The sequence below is a fragment of the Mugil cephalus genome, chromosome 17, assembly GCF_022458985.1.
Source record: "Mugil cephalus isolate CIBA_MC_2020 chromosome 17, CIBA_Mcephalus_1.1, whole genome shotgun sequence".
Lineage (NCBI taxonomy): Eukaryota > Metazoa > Chordata > Actinopteri > Mugiliformes > Mugilidae > Mugil > Mugil cephalus.
Genome location: NC_061786.1, coordinates 15,859,847 through 15,872,599, shown reverse-complemented (window position 1 = coordinate 15,872,599; position 12,753 = coordinate 15,859,847). Strand labels below are relative to the sequence as shown.

The 12,753-nt window shown below is 43.5% G+C and overlaps 1 protein-coding gene across 1 annotated transcript; it reads left to right on the top strand.

The window, feature by feature from the left end:
• The first annotated feature begins 385 nt into the window (after window positions 1-385).
• Window positions 386-12,606, top strand: LOC125024068 (RNA polymerase II elongation factor ELL-like). The gene is made up of 12 exons (XM_047611728.1): window positions 386-689; window positions 3,367-3,411; window positions 3,526-3,647; window positions 4,199-4,359; window positions 5,794-6,089; window positions 6,190-6,314; window positions 8,863-9,313; window positions 9,398-9,485; window positions 9,988-10,054; window positions 10,144-10,315; window positions 11,448-11,492; window positions 11,596-12,606. Exons 1-12 carry the CDS (start codon window positions 555-557, stop codon window positions 11,722-11,724), a joined length of 1,836 nt encoding a protein of 611 aa, XP_047467684.1. The 5' UTR covers window positions 386-554; the 3' UTR covers window positions 11,725-12,606.
• Window positions 12,607-12,753: the final 147 nt, after the last annotated feature.

Sequence of the window (12,753 nt, the reverse complement as noted above, 5' to 3'; positions counted from 1 at the left end):
TCAAAATGTATGTGACTGCTTCTACAAAATACTCAGAAATACTCAGGAGTATAAGGGCCACCAGTATTTATGTATTCATATTCATTTTTTATTATTTATAAATTAATTACTATAGTTATTATTATAATATATAATAATATTATATATATAATATTATAATATTTATTTACAATATTCAGTACAAATCCTTAAAGTCAGTAGAAACTGAATTAAAACGACCTGTTTGCTCGCGCTTAGGTCTGCGAAAGAAAGGGGGAAAAAATTAGCATAGCGAGAGATTGGAGATAGAAAAAAAAGGGACAAGTGCTTACGTAAGCCCTACGTCACAGTTTATTTATGTCCCTCGGCCAATAGAATGCCTCTTGAGTTCCGCCGTCATGACGTAATGCGATCTACTCCAGAATAGCGCGCGGCGGCGGAGCAGCAGCGACGCGGCGGAGACGTTGTAGAGCTCTTTTCTCCGGGTCGTTTCGCCTCATGTTTGTTTATTTACCCCGGGTTCGTTCGGTCCGGAGTGAGCCTGGCACGGAGGAGGGGCGGGAACTCGAGGCGGGATGTCGGCGCTGAAGGAGAACCAGTGCTACGGACTGTCCAGCGGTAAACTGAACCGCGGCGGCAACGTCTCCGTTTTTCACGTTAAACTCACTGACAGCGCGGCAAGAGCCATCGGTACCTTTCAAAATGCCAAGGTGGGTCGTTTGTTTCAGTGCCTCCCGCTCGGTCACAAGTCAGCTTATTTGTTTTACTTTGTCAAAACGAGTCTTACTCTTAAAATTGAATCACAACACAAGGCAGGAGGAGGCGGTTGTGTGTGTGCTTTGCGTTTCGGCCGAACTTCAGCAGCACCTTGCCCGGCTGTTGCCTCCTCCAAAGCCTCCTCTTGTGTAGCAGAAAAAAAAAAAATGAAAATACATGTTGCATAATACGACGCGGAAACGCTACCCCGTGGTCTCACCGCATGCAACAAGCTGCTGGCCAAGTCGTTACGAGCTCCTGGCTACTATTATGAACGCTAAGCAGGCGAGGAGAGAAGAAAGGGAAGGAGGAGAGATGGATAGTTGTATTAGGAGGAGGGTGTTTAGGGTTCGTGTTAAAGAGACTTTTTTGCCGAACGTGTACATGGCTGCAACCGGTTTATCTCTGCAGTGTAGCTTTCGCTAGACAGGTGGACGTATTCAAAAAAAAAAATCAAACATTTGACCCAGTTAATCACAAATGAATCAGTCGCTGCAGGAAGTCTACGCAGAAAACAGCCGCGTACACTTCCTCAATTTACCAATTCCTAGTAATGCACGTAGGAAACTCCTCTGTGAAGAAATTGCAGCTGCCTAATTTCTGGTGAAAGGTGAAAACCCCACTCTTATATGATGAGACAGGCAGTGTGAGGGTGGGGAAGCACCGACACAAAGCCGAAGAGTCCAACATGCTCAAGAGACGCACTGCTTGTCCTGTGCACGCGTTTAGTTTCTTTATTTAGCTTTTAAGTGTGGCTGTCCACAACCTACTTGGCCTGGTCTAGACCTCCACATGTAACCGGGCCAAACTCTTGCCCTGGCAGCCACCTCGCCCTGTGCACTCATCAACAGGTGGACTTGCAAATCCTCTCCATGAAAAGGTCACTCGGATTCTCGTCATCGCATACTTTCCGTCTGTGCTGCAAATGTGTCACTTTTGGCCTGTCATTTCTGCCTTTTTTTTTTTTTTCCTACGGGGCTAATTCTCCCCTGCGAGAGATGACAGGCTGCTATTTCGCACAGTTTTTCTTATTCCCATGTGACGATATGTGCTGTATTTGAACAGCGGGGTGTGATGACCTTAGCCGGCGCGGATCAAATTGAATTTATTTAAAGGACATGTGATGTGCAAACGTCTGGGTAGACCCAGGGTGCGTGCGTCCCGGGGAATGCTTCAGCGGTTGTCACGGGTTACAGAGAAAGAAGTAGCTCCTGTGATTTCAAATGTTAGAAATTGTGGTTGTGGACAGATAAACTATACAAACTATTTGTATTTGCACCGGCTGAGTGAAGTAATTAAGGCTACTGGGTTGCAGGTTTTTTATTCGGTGTCAGTTCTCCTCTGATTGACTTGTGAACTCCAAACTCTGTCGGACTAATGAATGGCAGTTTATTCTCCCTTGTGCACATGACACATAATGCAACTAAATGGTGCTGAGTTTATTGTGTCTCCAGCAGCTGCTCTCAAGCAGGGATGATGAGCCGACCATAGAGTTGAATTATTTCTAAATCCAGACCCCAGTTTCTTAAACTATTCAAACTTGTAGTCCTCATCTTATGTGGTACGTCTTGCCACATCTCGATTTGTCAACCGTCTTTGTGTCTCCCCAGTTAATCCAGTCAGGGCTAACAAAATCAATCTCCTCTTTAAGTGATTGAAGTTTGAAAAGAGCGAAATTGACTGGGAATGCAGAGGGAACGTGAACATGTAACATGAGGTTGGAGCAACACGTATCGTTGGCAGGTGGTCGGCGGAGACCTCTGGTGATGACTCCTCCAGGACGACCGGGAAGAGGTGCGGAGATGGAGGTGGAGGAGGGTTGCATCACAGACGGCCCGAAGGCAGAGTGACAGATGTACAATGAATTTAAAGCACGGGGGACTGGGAATCGATTGGCTCGGCGAAGGAAACTGGTTATTGGATGAGGGTGGTGACGCCGGTGTTGAGAACGAAGTGATCTCGACAGCGTGGGAAGTGGAAGAGATGAGGATGCAGGAAAAGCCCTTATTCACTCTGGAAGGGAAGCAGAACTTGAGAGGGCAGATCTTTTTAATGATCTTTCGACCAAGATTAATTTCAGCGGTGACAGAAACAACTGAAACTAACGTGTAGCACGTGCTGCTACAGACTTGTAAGGAAGCACGTAGGGATTTTGTAAATGATCCAACTCTTACCCGTCCAGTCGCAGTGGTAGGAATCAACTCGAGAAGAAGCATCGTCGTCAAACAAACGGAGGTTTACTTTTATATGATTCATGTACTTAAAAAAAGAGAGCACCTACTAAATATGACAGATCGCAGCAATAAAGGAGCACTCCATCTGTGGGCTGTGGGGGTTTGTGTTGGTTACCGTTTCGGTACACTGTGCACAGATATGAAGAACAACAGGACTCGCAAACAAATAGGCGAATGAGTTATCACTGTCATATAACCACAATGAAGGTGGGGACAGAAGCACTCGTACAAAGAAGACAGACCACAAAACAGCCTCTGTGTTGCCTGTTTTACATGCGTCTGTGCTGTCGTATTATCAGATGTGTATGAGCATGTGACTTTATCTGCGTGTGCGCATGTTTACGCCATTCGGAGACAATTTACATGTTTTATTCTTTCTTTTTTTCTCCTCTTCCAGGGCTCGTCTTCTCATCCTACCATCTGTTTTAATGGAAATCAAGGGGTAAGACGGTTGATTCACTTCCTCTGATGCACTGTGTACAGTTTAAAGATATTAAATCTATGTGTAAAGATCTGTGTGCTTCAGTTTTTTCGTCTCTCCTCCTTCATATGACAGAAAATCACCGTCCCTTGCTCGGAAAATCGAGACGAAGTGAGGATTTTCACCTTTGGCGTGACTAACGTCGCCCGTGACAATCCTCATGGAAGCTTTGACTGTGTCAAACAGCTCAGCGCTGGGTAAGACACAACGAAGTATCATGTTAAACATCCTATTTCGATGTAGTTTCTCAGATTAAAGCTAAAAAAGGGATGTGATTCGTATTGTGTTCATATGTTTGCTTTGTATTTATAGAGAGAGAGAGAGAGAGAAAGAGAAAGCTGGCTGTCTGAATGAATTTTAATATTTTAAAATGTCTCTCCCCTACTGCTGTGTGAGAGTCCCCCCTGCTGATAATGTTTCGCTGGCTTCAAATGCCAGCGGAAGCCCAGGGTTCCTCACTGCACACGTCTAGGAAGGCGCAGAAATGCAAAGAAGTGAATGTGATATGTGCCAGGAGTTTTAAAAAAAAAAAAGTTTAGGTGCACTTCTGAAAGTCTGACTCAGTCCTACAACAGCAAACTTTATAGTTGCCCCCCTTTGCTGCAGTAAACCAGTTACACATGTGTAACTAATCCAAACATAAGCATGAAAAACCAAAAATCATTTATTTCAAATAGACACAATGTTGAAGGATCTGTGGAAAAGGAAAAAATAAAAAATAAAAATCTGTCCTCCCTCATCTTCTCAGTGCCGCCGAGGAGCTGTCATGTCTCGGGGTGATTCAGAAGAAGATGACAGTCAACGCTACAGATGACTCGTACGATAAGGCTCGTCAGAGCATGGCTCAGGCTGAAGAGGAGACGCGCAGCCGAGCGGCCATAGTCATCAAACACGGGGGGCGCTACCAAGGTACGAAAAAGTAGAGGACGCACTCACATGTCAACAGAGTCCGTTATACAACAGATGAGATTACTCCAGCTAAGAGATAAGAACTGGCCTGAAGACAAATTTGTGCCGTGCTGATAATATCCAGAAAATACAGTCGGCCATATTGCACCGGTTGCCTCGGCAACGCGTGTAGCAACTGGTGACATAGAAACAATTTCTCTTGTTTTTTTTTTTTTTCCTTTTGTTATTTTTAGTTCTTACACGCACGCACGTACAACTACATGCAAATTGTGGGTTTTAAACTGTACTCCGTGTCTGAAATATACAAAACTAGAGAGGCTGAATTCAAACATACACAAATCAGCCACAACATTGTGACCACTGATAGGAGAATTAATAACATTGACCATCTTGTGACAGTTCAGTCCTGAGGTTCTGATGGGGAACGTTTGGACCTGCCATTCATGTGTGTGTTACTTAAACATGTACCACCCACTTAAATCACCCCCCAGTGACACTCAGCAGGATTCAGCCTGGCACTGACACACACATACACACAAAACTGTAATAAAAAACATCAAAAAGAACACAAAGTGTTGGTTTGATCTCCAAACTCACTGGATCCCAAACTCATCAAGTATCTGTGGCATGACATACAGAGGCCCCTCCCCTCAACCCATAGCACCCAAAGGCCCCCACTAACAACATCCTGTTACCAGACACAGCAAAACGCCCTCAGAAGACCCGTGTCCATTCTCTGAAGAGCCACAACCGTTTTAGAGGCACAAGGTGGACCTACACAATATCAGGCAGGTGGTCATAATGTTATGCCTGATCCGTGTACACGTTAAAACCAGTGATTTAGCTTTTTTTTCTAAATACCTCCCCTGTTTTCTACTTTCAACCACCAAACCACTTCCCCTTGAAACAGACATGTCATCTCCTCTCAGTGAGTGTACACATTGTCACACACTGCAATTTGCACACACTAACGTAGTTACACGTTTTTTTTTTTTTTTGATGATTCTGTAAATTTATAGGAAGTCTTCCAAGCAAAAAAAAAAAAAAAAAATTTCGTTACTCATTACATTACAGGGTTGAGTTATCTTGTGGTTACTTCTCGAATTAGACAGCAACATTTTAGATGAGTGTGTGTGTGTGTGTGTGTGTGTGTGTGTAACCTGAATGTGGGTTTCTGTAGGGGTGAAATAAGGCCTTTATATTTATCTCTTTATGTTCTGACGGGTGGATAGAGAGATTTGTCTCATCACCTCGTGTCACATAAACCCTAAAATACCAAGACATGACACACACTTACAACCCAGTCAGCCTTTCATGAGCTGAAATCAGGATGTCGGCAACACGAGGTGATTTCAGACGCCTCAGCGCGAACGCGCGCGTGAACTCTTTTGAAGGTATCTTCTCTTTCGTGTGACGCGTCTGGTTGCTTTTCAGGCAAGAAGGTGACGGTGCGAGCCCCAGATCCGGCGCTGGCCAGCCTCACCAAGCCCAAGCACTCGTCCCTCCTCAGCAAGAGCAGAAGAGGCGCCGGCGTGTCCAAGCAGAAGAAGAACGAGTGCACGTCTAACAGGAAGAGCGACGTGAGCGACGTGAAAGAGAGGCCTCTGAGGGAGAGGGTGATACACCTGCTGGCTCTGAGGCCTTACAGGAGGCCTGACCTGATCTTGAGGCTGCAGAGAGACGGACTGACGGCGGGAGACAAAGACATGCTCGACTCCCTACTCCTGGAGGTAATCCTGTTTATCTTTGATTAATATTTTTAGTGCACAAGAACAGGTTTTGCTAAAACTAAGATTAATACGTGTCCGTTGTTTTTATCTGTGTTTGCAGGCTGGCCAGCTCAATAGCAGAGACAAGACATTTGTTTTGAAGGACACTCTCTATAAAGAGCTGCAGAAGGACTGGCCAGGTTATACCACGGGCGACCAGCAGCTTCTTAAACGCATCCTTGTCAGGTAAAACCAATTAAAAAAAATAAATAAATAAATAAATTCAAGTCAAAGCACTTGTCACGTAAAAGGAAACTTTTCACAAATTAAAGAGGAAGCTAAAGAAAGAGCAATTTTGTGTTGAAAGTTTCTGAAGAACTGTGCGGATTGACTTCATAAATTTAGACGATATGCCCACGCTGCTGTTTTAATGATAATAGAGCAGAAAGGGGGGACGTGCTCTTGTGCATCCACTTAACTTTCCATAAAGTCAATTTCTGCAGCTGGATTTCTTAACAGATAGATTTCCTTCAGTTGAAAGCTGATTCTAATGTTTAAAGTAACATTTACATATTACCGTTTGAACTGTTTGCATCTTTCATGTCTTCATCCTGTCGTCCCAGTGAGCACAAATTGAATCATCTTAAACCTCCTGTATTTTATGTACAGAATAAAAAAATAGTTATTTGTTTTGCTTTGGCGTTGTCTGCAGGCGCCGACTGGTATAAATGACTCACACCGGCGTCTGCATGTGTAGGTCACTGTGTCTGTGTCCTGCAGAGCCTTGAGTCTTTCTGCTGGTTGTTTGAGCTTTCTTCAGTCGTCTGTTTTTGGTCGGCCGTGAGATTTGATGTGTTAAAATCCTTTCTTGCGGTACCTCCTCTAGAAATATGGCTGGCACATGTATTGCAAACCGTATATTGCGTGCTGTGAAGTTCCGCCACATAACTTGTGACATCTTGTGTCAGCTGATCTGATTAAGGAAATTTTTCAGGCGGCGCAGTTCCTTCCGTCAATTGCAGCGCAAAAAAAAGGAAGAGAGGCGAGAGCGAAAGGGCGTCTCTTCAGCACAGCGCTCGTGAGACATGCCAATCAAAATATAAACATCGGCCACTGGTGATGTCATCTTTTTTTGGCCCATGATAATTAATGAGGCAAATATCGGCCAATGCCGATGTTCATCAGTGCATCCCTGTTCTGTTTTTATGAGCAAATGATGCTACTGTCAAACCAGCTGCAGCACTTCACACTTATAGATGTGGCCTTTTTTTTTTTTTTTTTTTTTCCCCATTTGCAAGAGCAATAAAGTGGTGCAGGAGAACACTGAAAACATCATACTATGAACAAATACGTAAAGGTGTAGTGAGAAAGTTTATTAAACAAGCAAAAAACTAGGTTTTCAGATTCTTCAAATTAGCCTCTAATCGTAAGGTTGTGTCCTGAAATGGTTTTTAGTTAACAGCTGTGCCTTCTCTAAAGAGAGTTGCTAGTATTTTTTGCCGTCTTAATATTTTTGAGAGCATGAAAGTAATGTAGTTATGTGCTCTTAAACCTCCTGAACCACTCTATTGATAACAAACATATAGCCAATGAGAGAAGGAAGTCTCAGACGTAGTAGCAGCAGCCTACACGGTGCCGGTTTTAGCACTCGAGGCTAACATTAGCCTCCAGTTCTTGACTCCCCTACGATTTTCTCGTCTGCGCTTTGTCTAGCCTTGTACTTTTGTTCTTGAAGTTGTTCCTCCACAATCTTTGCTTCCCCAAAGAGATTACATAAGATCGCGTTGAGCGCAATCCTCCATGCTTCCTGATCTGACGTGATAATCTTAATAATATCCTGTGGTGTGCATGTGTGCAGTTATTTTCAAATTATGTAACGCGTGCGAGTTCGGGACTGCCGAGAAGACCAGCTTTAGAAACCGCCGCTTCCACGACGCTCCGATTAGAGGCCGCATCGCTTGAAACCGTTCAGACGTCGTGGCTGAACTGCTGCCCAGAAACGAGCAGAAGGTGAATCGGCGGTTCCCGCTGCGAAGCACGGAGGAGGAGGAGATGTGGCGGGGTTAGGGCGGCTCTGCTTCAACTACTGTTTTAGATTCATTCAGAACCAAAGGATGCACTCATTCTGCAGCGTGACTCCATCCCATCTGGTTCGAGCTTAGAGGGACCGTGAATTGTTTCTTAACCGGACTACGAGCCAACACATATTTCCAGGCTTTGTAAGCAGGACTGTTACCAACAAGCACGGTGATAAAGATCTGCCTGAGATGAGCCAATGAAAAGCAGCCAATCAGGGCATGTGAGAACAGCGCTAGGAATAATTCTAGAAGGATTCTGGCATATTTTTGCTCCCTTTCACTACCTCAATTCAAATGTGTAAATGTAATGATATTTGTAGGATTGTCCTACAAGGTTTTCATCTGCAAATATTGTTCATATTCTCAATCAAACTTTATTTATAGAGCACTTTTCATGCAAAAGATGCAGCCCCAAGTGCTTTATGCAGAAAACAAAAGCAAAAAACATAACAATAGCTCTGTCCCTGTAGACGTGTAATAACAATAAACACTTATTTAACGTGTACTGTACGCACACAAAAAGATTTTTAACCACCTGCAGGCAAGACTGTTCACTCTGCTGGTTCTTGCTCTACCCGTTAACCACAGCTTTTTCCATCCTGTGTACTACCCACATTAGAATGTATTTAAGCTACTACTGCTGCAGATAATATGTACAGTGTATGTAGAAACGCTAGCTGTGTGTTAATACACAATGTTGTTTGCGTGTCGCGCAGGAGACTGTTTCAACCGCAACCGAACCTCCTCAGCGTGTCCAAGGCCCAGGTCAGCCCTCTGCGGGACACCCCCAACTCATCACCAGCCCACCGTCCTAAACATTCCCTGCCTGAGGAATACACGGACCCTCTGGCCAGCAAGAAGCCCAGGATATCCCACTTATCGAGCAAAGCGGCGGGCGACAGGTCCGCGTCGAGGCCGTCTCAGCTGGCGGCTCAAAAAGAGGTCAACGAAGCGGCGGCGGACGACAGGCAGAGGAACTCGCTTGATCCTAAAAGACTTTTTGACTCCCTGTCGGCAGTGTGTCAGCGGGAGGAGGAGGCGGCCGAAAGGCTGGAGCCGGCCGACGCTGCTCAGCCCGAAGACTCTGACCGGCCCCCGTCCCCTTTAATAGTACCCGATCTGAACAGACACTCGACGAAAAGAAAGAAGAGCAAACACAACCACAAGGTGAGAAAAGCTGCTTCTTGTTTGGTTTATTGTTTTCAATAGTTTGATGCGTTTCGTCAGTTAAATTTGTTTTCGTTTCTGAAGGAGAAGGATAGATGGAGAGACAAGAAAGAAAAGAGGAAAGATCACAGCTCGGAGAAGCTGAACAACAAAGTTTCACTGGGCTGCACAGGTGAGGACTCACAGTTTACAGCTAATTTCTGTATTTTTTGTTAACTGTCTTTTTATTGTTTTCACAATATGTTTGTGAGTTTGTTGTATAGGAAAAAGTAAAACAGACATATTTTTGCAATATTAGGTACTGCAAATTGTTTACATATCTCTAGACCGTAGATCTTCAACAGGAGGTACTGCAGGGGGGTCGCAAAAGCTTTGATTGATTAGACATTTTCTATATATTTTTTAAAATTTTTCCCCACAAATTTAAATTTCTTTAAATACACGTTAACCTGAATCAAACATATTTTAGTAAAGGGATAAATGGAGTCAGAAGACGTTACCTCCACCGTACTGTTGCACGTTTGAAATAAAAAAATGAATATTTGAACCTGTATATTATTTGAATAGCTTAATATGTGCTCTAGACTCTTACATTACACAAATGGGTCCCAGATCTGGTGTAAATCAGATTTTTTCTGTATTTTTCTGTTGATTAATATTATCTTTTCTTTCAGAGTCGAGTGACATGTTGTTTGACTCTAATGAGCTTCAAGTGGACAGTGACACTCAGGACTATTTATTGTAAGTAGCCTTGTTTTTAAAAGATCATCTGTGAGATCTGTAGTTGAGTATTTCACTCATCTGACCCTTACCCCACTCTCTCTGTGCAGGAAGTACACATCGATTTGCAACCACAACCAGAGGCAAAGTTACAAACAGGACTTCAACAAGGAGTACAGCGAGTACCGAGATTTACACGCCCGCATCGACAGCGTCACGCAGCAGTTCATGGAGCTGGAAACGCAGCTCAGGCAGCTTCACCGGGAATCGCACAAATACAAGGTAGGCACCAAGAAGGAAACCAGGTGAACTCAGGTGAACGGTCACTGAACTGTAGGCTTCTTAAGGTTGTAGCTTTCACTCAGAGCAGAGGCTGCAGTCGGTTTGAATTCATGTCAATTATATAATCATCTAGAAATAATCAGTTTTCATGGGGAAAAAAAACAAAGGTTCCATAGAAACATCTCATAGACTGCCACTTCTGCTGCACACTCATCTCCTCTGCTGTCATCCCTGTTCGTAATGAGTCACACATCAACTGTTTCATGCTACGTGCCTACGTGAAGCTGCCTCGGAGTTTAAAAATCATAATGACTCAAAAATGTGCATGGTTTATTAAAGACCACAATTTGGTTGGTTATGTTTTATTGAAAAAACAAAATAGAGAAACGCAAGGCGACTGTTTAAATACGGTCGAACCTCCCATGACGTCCGGTCTGAGGAGAGTTTTTGAAGCTCAGTGTGGCTCAATGTGGGCGGCCATCTTGGCAGTGCCTGACTCCACTTAACACCTGGCTGATTCAAAAACGAGTAGGTGAATGTGACATGTAGGCACCAACCTGTCTTAGTTGTGCATGAAGTTAAGCCCGAATATAATTTGAATGGGAAAGTTCTATAAATATTGGATCCTGTGCAGTCGTCGTGAATAGAAATTGGAACGTGGAGGTTGACTTGCTCTCAGCGACAGCCTCAAGGGCCCACTTGTAGTCGTTGGCATTTCCACGTTGGCTTCATTCATTCATTGTGTGTAACCGCTTGTTCTCTGGAGGGTCGCCGTGGGGGCTGGAGTCTATCCCAGCTGTCACTGGGTAAACGTTGGCTTCATTTTTCAGACGGTTGCTTGGTTCATGTGCTAAAATATTTACTACAAGAATAACACATTCATTGTAATTACAATAAGAATCTTCCATCATCTTCCTGTATCGAAGTATCAATGAAAGCCAAGCAATACGAGCAAATATTAGCATTTTATCAAGACTGTTATTAATGACTTTTACAGCCGAGCAGCCACGGTGCTAGTAGCGGATTAAAGCTGTTTCCCGTCACCTTCTCAGGGTTGTCAAATATTCATTTCACAACATTTACAACACTTTATGCACTCCATTAATTCATATCTCTGTATTTTCTCCTGCAGACGGTTCATAATCAAATTCTTCAAGAGTATCGCAAAATTAAAAAGGTAACAACTTTCATAAAATTTTCCCTGTACTTATTCTTAGACTGCTGTGTGGGAGAAAAACAAATATTTATTTAGTTTGTCTACATTTATCTCGTCCCTACAGTCCAATCCAAACTACAACCAGGACAAGGTTCGCTGTGAATATCTCCACAACAAACTGGCCCACATCAAGAAACTGATATCGGAGTACGACCATCAGCAGCTCAGAGTGGACCACTCCTGTCCCAAGTGAAGAGGAGACGAGTGAACAATGAGACACTGAACAACCTGAGGCAAGGGAGGTTCACGCTGTTGAGCTGCTCTCCGCGGTCTCCGTGGCCGAACGCGGTCTCAGGAGACCGGCTGTAAATGTCGCCGGGGTCGGGACTCACTTGTGAAGACCGGCAGTGGTGCGTTGGGGGAGAAAAAAGCGGCCCTGTGAAATGAGATCTTTTCTTAGAAGACAAGTTTTCTTTGAAAACTGGTTTGAACAAAGGGCTGCTGCAACTACAGCAACATGAGTAACAATAGTTTACTCTTAAAGCTGAAAGCAGATGCGGAGGTGAGGTGCTAAGCCTAAAAACATTTGTAGATTTCCATCACACATCTTTATTTTATTTTATTTTTTTGTAAATTAAGTTATTTTGAGTATTTGTGTTCTGTTAGTCCTGTCATTGTTCAGTGATTAAGCTGGAGGCATGAGGAGACTGTACATTGTACATAACTCGTCTCATTTGAATGTCAGGTGAGGGTTACTTCTGACAGCAGCTGGGATGCAGACAAAGATTAGACAAGTCTATTGACTCCCAAAGAGTTTTCCTGCTCACCAAATGGTTTTCTAATTCTGCACGGGATTCATAGCATTCCACTGGTGTTATCCTTCGGGGGGTTTTCTCCGATCACGAGTCTTTGGAGTCTGTTACGTAGAAAACAGTATTAACTTTAAGGTTGTAGGTTGTATTCAGGGACTGTACAGCATGAGCATTGGTAAGTGTTAAGATTGGTTTTAAGAAGATAAGTGTTTTTTCCCCCCATAAAGAACTGAGAGAAGATTTAGTTGCATGCTGTGTACTTGCATGTACGATGAGTAAATCAAGAGATTTTCAAGTTTCAAATAAATCCATTTTTAATGATATTTGTGTGATTCTTTTCTTGTCACTCATTAAAGTAAAAAAGATAGAAAATAGAAAGGTAGATATAAATTAACAATCAGGACATACATATCCATATTGTGACTTATCACTGATACAGCATCTTATACACACTGCCAAGATTAATCTAC

What these genes read in the sequence shown, in the direction of transcription:
- LOC125024068 (XM_047611728.1), top strand. Translation starts at nt 555, where the DNA reads ATGTCGGCGCTGAAGGAGAACCAGTGCTACGGACTGTCCAGCGGTAAA. An exon ending in GTTTTAATGGAAATCAAGGG is followed by an intron (nt 3,412 to 3,525) that starts GTAAGACGGTTG and finishes TTCATATGACAG; the next exon opens with AAAATCACCGTCCCTTGCTC. An exon ending in GACACTCAGGACTATTTATT is followed by an intron (nt 10,055 to 10,143) that starts GTAAGTAGCCTT and finishes CTCTCTGTGCAG; the next exon opens with GAAGTACACATCGATTTGCA.